This window comes from Trichomycterus rosablanca, chromosome 24 (assembly GCF_030014385.1).
Source record: "Trichomycterus rosablanca isolate fTriRos1 chromosome 24, fTriRos1.hap1, whole genome shotgun sequence".
In the NCBI taxonomy this organism is placed as follows: domain Eukaryota; kingdom Metazoa; phylum Chordata; class Actinopteri; order Siluriformes; family Trichomycteridae; genus Trichomycterus; species Trichomycterus rosablanca.
The window spans coordinates 19,125,183-19,131,925 of NC_086011.1; the positions used below are offsets into that span (position 1 = coordinate 19,125,183).

Consider the following 6,743-nt stretch of genomic DNA (forward strand, 5'->3'; position numbering starts at 1 on the left):
GTAATCAGATTAGGAATCGACTCGCTTTATTTGAATCACTTATTATATAAATTTGAAACAAATGTAGAGTCGACTCAGTGAGTTGAATAGACAAGCAAAAGTAGAGACCGCTTATAAAACTACTAATAAACACTATTTCTTTTAAAGTGTGTTTTTAATCATAATAAATATTTAACTGTTAAAATATTTAGCAAAACATTGAGGCTTTTCGGTGATTTTTCGTTTGCGGACACTTATGAGTAACGCTACGTCGGTGCTGGTTGTCGCTAGTGTATGTCCCAAATGGTACAGTATCCACTATGTAGTGCACTTATATATATATATTGTGTCTAATATAATAATCGTGTATGCAATGTAATGTATTATATGTAGAACACGTATAAAAAGTTATCATAAATAGCAGTAGAATACAGTCCAAATGAGAAGCTGTAGAGCTTCTTTTAGGACCGTAGTGCACAGAAGGTAGGGAACAAGATGTGATTGTAAACACCTCCAGTGCACAAGTGAAATGTGTCCGGGTGGGTATTTGGGTAAAAGGTCTCTCAGGTCCGCGCTGAACAGGGTCATATAAAAGACAGAATCTTTCGGCCCTGTTTAGCTCAGCAGGAAGAATCTGATCAAACGGATTTAAATCTGAGTTAAAAACAGAAGTGGATTTAGTGTTTGTAGCGGAATTTTATAGATAATCATGTCTAAACAGGCTCAGCCGATCAGTCCGGGGAAGAATTTCCTGGCCGGTGGGTTTGGAGGAGTGTGTCTGGTGTTCGCAGGTCATCCGCTCGATACCATCAAGGTATAAAAATCATTTATTAAACAATACAAGAATAAAATAATCCTGCGGGTAAATAAAGTTTACTGCAGAGACTGAGCTCCTCCGAGAGCAATCCAGCTCAGTGTCTTCAATCCAGAGACAAACTCGCCAGATTTAAATAGATCCACATTTAATTCTTGTTCTAGTGTTGATCTGATTAGTTCTGGTTTGTTTATTTTCATTCAGTGTGATTAATGTGGAATGAAACACCACTGAACTTTGACACAGATCATTTTCTGACGTCACGCTGTGCCACCTGACAAATATTGTGACGTCACTGTACAGCTACTTTGAGTGTGATGTTAAAGTTGTACATGTTGTTGCAGTAAACAGAGAGCCACGCAGTCTCCATGTACAAACACTGGTGGGTGGACGGGTCCTGCTGAAGAGCTCAGTGCCAGCACGTCAGTACAGCTGCTACATTCAACTAGAATGTGTCTGATGTCCAGGAGCAACAACAGCTCAGCTGTGAAGCCACACAAGCTCACAACAGGGCGCTGATTGCTAAAGCATAACAATTGCCTGTCCTCGTTTAAATGACTCATTACAGAGTTTCAAACCACCTTCTGTGGACTTGTTTTTTTAGTTGGGCACCCCGACAGGAATGGTATAAAGCACACCACTGTTAGGCCCTGCAGCAGTAAAATGATGCATCTGAAGTAGTGAATTACTGTTCACCATCAGGCAATCTGACGACGAATCTGATCCTAAACCCAGTCCACATCTTTGGAGTGAATTGGGACACTAATGGGAAGCCAGGGTCAACCGACCTCACTAATGCTATTGTGGCTGAATGGAAGTAAATACCTGCAGTCATGTTCCAAAATCCCTTTGTAAAAAACAGTTACAGGCTGACCACTTCCATTAAAATGTTTATTGGTTTGTGTGTGATGTTTCGGTGTCACATGTCCACAGACTTCTGCCTTGTATGATTCTGACCCCTACACTGACCAAGCCTGCACTGGAAAACATCTGATTTATGTTGGACTGTCACTGTTTTGAATGTCAAGTCAACTTTATTTATATAGCGCTTTTTACAATAGACATTGTCTCAAAGCAACTTTACAAAATCCAGGACCAACAGATATAAAAAATAAATAAATAAATGTGTGTCTGTGTGTGTGTCTGGTGTGTCTCTGTGTGTGTGTGTGTGTGTGTGTGTGTGTGTGTGTGTGTACAGGTACGTTTGCAGACTCAGCCCAAACCCGGACCAGGTCAGTCGATGTTTTACTCCGGAACCTTCGACTGCTTTAGAAAGACCCTTGCCAAGGAGGTGAGATAAAAATATACTGCGTTTGATTTTAAAAGACCTGCTGTTGATTATTAGCGTTTTTATCATATTAATAATATTTTACTATTTTGCTGTGTGTTTCAGGGAGTGAAGGGTTTGTATAAAGGCATGGCCGCGCCCATTATTGGAGTCACTCCGATGTTCGCTGTGTGTTTCTTCGGTTTCGGTCTCGGCAAGAAGCTGCAGCAGAAAAGTCCGGACGACATTTTATCGTAAGTGCACGAACGTGGAGTAACGCGGCTTTAGAACCCGGAGATGATCTAAAACTCTGTGTGTGTGTGTGTGTTGCAGCTATCCTCAGCTGTTTGCAGCAGGTATGCTCTCAGGTGTGTTTACTACAGCCATCATGGCTCCTGGAGAGAGAATCAAATGCCTCCTGCAGGTAGGTGTCAAACTTGAACCCAAGCTTTGATTGATCATTTTCACGCTGGTACATGAGCCCATGTTTTACCCACACTGGGGGGCGAGGGCAGGTGTGTGAGTACGGTGGTGAACATCATTGGATCATTTGATTGCTTTGCAGCCAGCCATTGTGTTCCAGGACCGTGCGCACCTTATGGTGCAAACCCTTATTTGCAATGATTGTGATGGCTTTAATCATTTTGTCCATCTTCGTCACAACCAATATCGTGTGTGTGTGTGTGTGTGTGTGTGTGTGTGTGTGTGTGTGTGTGTAGATCCAGGCGGCCTCGGGTGAGATTAAATACGCCGGCCCGATGGACTGTGTGAAGCAGCTGTACAGAGAGAGCGGGATCAGAGGAGTGTACAAGGGAACGGCGCTGACACTCATGAGAGGTACGGCGTCCATCACTGACTGACACTACTCGGTTCCTACTGATGCTGCGTCCGCTCACCTTTCACCTTGTACCCCCTAACTGGCTCATTAGGAATAAGTCTTCTGACCACTTGACAACCGTGAGCTCCTGCCTGGGAACCTGGGGAGGGGGCGGGGTAGTTTGTAAATTTGGGTGTGGCTGAGGGTGACCGATGCCTCTGTGGATGACTGACCGCTGTGCCTCTGTGTCTCAGACGTACCTGCCAGCGGGATGTACTTCATGACGTATGAGTGGCTGAAGAACGTCCTCACCCCAGAGGGTAAAAGGTACGTCCACCTAAACCTCAGAGTGTCCTGAAGTTTCCTCTGAGGAAAATAATGAGACTTTTTGCACCCTGGGCGTCGGTTCCAGTCCGATTCCGGGTTTAAAATGCTAGTTGCCGTGTCTCTGCGGCGTTGTGTGTGACGTGTGTGTTCTTGTCATCTGAAGCCATAATGAACTGAGCGTGCCCAGTGTGCTGTTTGCCGGCGGTATGGCGGGAATCTTCAACTGGGCGGTCGCTATTCCACCCGACGTCCTCAAGTCCCGATTCCAGACAGGTGAGAGACAGTATAGTACAGGTACAGATCTGAGGATGGGTTCTGGTTCTGTTAGCTAATGTGTGTGTGTGTGTGTGTGTGTGTGTGTGTGTGTGTGTGTGTGTGTGTGTGTGTGCAGCTCCGGAGGGAAAGTACCCGAACGGTTTCCGAGATGTTCTGAGAGAGCTGATCAGAGAAGAGGGCGTGGCCTCACTTTATAAAGGTTTCACAGCAGTCATGCTCCGAGCGTTCCCCGCTAATGCTGTGAGTTACACACACACACACACACACACACACACACACTTACACACACACCACACACACTAAATATGCTGTCGAAAGCTTTTCTCGCCAAAACCTGGACCCCACCCAGACATCTGATGGAGTCCTGTGGTACCTGGTACCTGCGCCTTACACTTCAACCCAGTCGTCTGATTATGATGACACTATTCCTTATCCTCACACATCATCTGATCAACATCTAATAATATATATATATACTAGGTTGTGTTTGTTTACATCTCTCTCTCTCTCTCGTACACAGGCCTGCTTCCTCGGCTTCGAACTGGCCATGAAGTTCTTAAACTGGGTTTCCCCAAGTCTGTGATCTACACCCGAGAATGTGAATGTTTCTGCCACACACACACACACACACACACTTGAAGGAACTGTTAAATCGGCCCCGTGCTGCATCAGAAACAAACCGCCAGTCATGTGATTTCTTTTATTTTAGTTTGATGATGTTGATTTGTAGGCGTGTTGAAGAGGAGTGACGCTGTGCCTTATCACACCGGCTGGGAACAAACCAGTGTGGGTTCTATTCTCAGTACATGAAGCTCACATCAGATTCGGATGAAGAATCAGTAGCACTGATACACACACACACACAGTGGCGCTAATACACAGTAATAATCCCAATACTGTTCAGTACTGTTCAGGTCTCTCGTTCTGATCAGCCTCTGCTCCTGTTCTGAGGTGAATGTTGTTCACATCTCATCTTCATCTGTATAATAAACAGATTGTTTAGGACTTTACCGGCTCAGTTTTGATTCAGTCCAGTTGAAACCTTCAGTTTTTGAAAATGTACAGAAGTACAGATTTAGGTAGAACCATGTGTAACTGAAGAATCTGGAAGATATAAAGGTTCATCAAAATTCTAACGAACACTTCAGACGTCTGCTTCACCTCTTCTGGTACGGTTCATCCTAGAAAGATCTGTGATATAATTCCACAGGGAACCTTCCAGGTGCCCCCCAAACCCCCCTATGGAAAACCTGATAAAAAGGTCTGAGGGCACAGCTTTTCACCCAGTGTCGTCATGACCCACCCATGACCACCGTCAATCAGTTACCAAAAGTGTGACTAGTAAAGTTATGAGTTAATGGTTTTATTTTAAAATATATCCTCCTCCAAAAGTACAGGTAAGTTGTGCCAGTCTGGGTGGCTCAGTGGTAAAAATCCTGCCTCTCATGCCAGGAGTTGCTGGTTCAAATCTGGTGTAGTTCATGGGCCCACCAGGAAGGTGGTGAGTGCTAATTAAAAGAAAAAAAGTCACTGTGATACAGTTTTTATAAAAAAAAAAAAAAAATTAAAAAAAAAAAAATTAAAAAAAAAAAAAAAAAAACAAACCTGTATGTCGGATGACTCTCTAACCCATTTATAACCCTTGTTTTTTCTCTTCACGTCCTTGGGGGGCCAGTTGGCCAGTTTTGCCCCCCTTTCTGGGATGTCCGCCCTTTAACCACCTTTCAACACACATGGTGCCACACCAAGCCTTTCCACCACAACATCCTGGAGACTCTGGATGGGCATTTGACCCAAGGACCTCTAGACCCAGAGGCAAGGCTCAACCCATTGAGCCACAGAGTCTCACACCAGAGATTCACCTTCTACACCTTTTCACATTTAGATTCCTGCTTCTTGGGCCTAAAGTTCTTAAAAGTGAGATTTGAACCTGCAAGGTGAAGCTTCATGAGTCGTTACGCTACCCACTACACCACAGAGGGGGGAAGGTTGTGCTCACTTACTGGATATTGGTCTTTCAAAAATGAGACCTTAATTTTTAAGAGTTCTCAAAAAGAACTAGCTCCAAAGTGAGGTCCCTCAGAAACATATAGTGGCAGGTGAAGCCAACAGACCAACAAATATGACTGGATCTGGATGATGTTGCCATGCCTGATTGTCTGGACAGTTCCATTTATCGAGTTCTGGTTTTGGTGGTTGCTGCTGGTCTACATGTCAAAAAAGATTCTGCTGGGATTGAGAAGAGTTGAAAAATAGAAGGCAGATGAACCTGAAGATGAATGTGCACCTCCTTTCATCTAAAACCTTCCAGAGGTATCAACTGCAGTACTAATATCCTGAAGAGCGGTCTGGGATTTGACATTTAGGAGGTGCACTCAGTTTCTGACTTGTCAGAGGCCCCAGTGACAACTGAAATGCTGTGGTAGCTCAGTAGTTAAGCTTCTAGGCTCTCAGTTTGGAAGGTTGTAGGTTCCAATCATGGCTCCTAACATTGACTGACCCTGTCTTTGCATGTGGGGGAGAAAATGTATTGTGTCTTTTCTATCCTAACCATCGGCCAGGGACAAATGAACAGTCTTGGATTCTCAAGACACTTAGGACAGCCCTGTTTCTTCTAAACCACTGGCACATGACGGTTTCAAATGGGTTTCCTCCATCACTTCTTACTTGCTGTGTGTACGGTATCTTCAAACAGTCTCTGGGAAAGACAGTGGACAGTAAGACGTGTCTATCTTACCTCCCTAGTGGACTAAGTGGTTAGCATCATCAAGTGTGGTCAAGTTGATTCCTGGTGACCAAGTGGACAGTATTTCTCCAAAACATCCTGTGTGTATTTGTGCATCTTTGTGGCTTGTTTATACATTCTTTAATTAAAGGGACGTCCCAGACAAGGTGCAACGCAAGCAAAACTTAGGAATAATAATAACAGGTTAATAATAGGTTAGGCGAGTTAGTATGTGGGACAGTCAGAAGAGCAGAGTCAGAGGATCTAAGGGTGCGAGAGAGAGTAAACCTGGATGAGTTCAGTGAGATATGTAGGAGCGAGACCATGGAGAGCCCTGAAGGTGAGAATCGGGATTTTGTAGTTAATCCTGCAGATGTAGTGTAATCCAGTGTACGTGCTGAAGGATAGGTGTGATGTGTGCAGAGCGTTTAGTAGACGTGAGGACTCGAGCCGTTCTGGATGAACTGAAGGTGGTTTATTAGTTTAGTTTTATTAGTATTTACTTATTAGTTAGGTGAAAGGTAAAAAAAAATCACTG

General features: G+C 44.2%; 1 protein-coding gene across 1 annotated transcript; it reads left to right on the top strand.

The window, feature by feature from the left end:
• Positions 1-543: 543 nt before the first annotated feature.
• Positions 544-4,485, top strand: slc25a20 (solute carrier family 25 member 20). The gene is made up of 9 exons (XM_062986925.1): positions 544-793; positions 1,992-2,084; positions 2,187-2,314; positions 2,394-2,484; positions 2,780-2,897; positions 3,132-3,204; positions 3,368-3,477; positions 3,596-3,720; positions 4,001-4,485. Exons 1-9 carry the CDS (start codon positions 689-691, stop codon positions 4,061-4,063), a joined length of 906 nt encoding a protein of 301 aa, XP_062842995.1. The 5' UTR covers positions 544-688; the 3' UTR covers positions 4,064-4,485.
• The last annotated feature ends 2,258 nt before the right edge of the window (positions 4,486-6,743 follow it).

What these genes read in the sequence shown, in the direction of transcription:
- slc25a20 (XM_062986925.1), top strand. Translation starts at nt 689, where the DNA reads ATGTCTAAACAGGCTCAGCCGATCAGTCCGGGGAAGAATTTCCTGGCC. An exon ending in ATCCGCTCGATACCATCAAG is followed by an intron (nt 794 to 1,991) that starts GTATAAAAATCA and finishes GTGTGTGTACAG; the next exon opens with GTACGTTTGCAGACTCAGCC. An exon ending in GAGCGTTCCCCGCTAATGCT is followed by an intron (nt 3,721 to 4,000) that starts GTGAGTTACACA and finishes TCTCGTACACAG; the next exon opens with GCCTGCTTCCTCGGCTTCGA.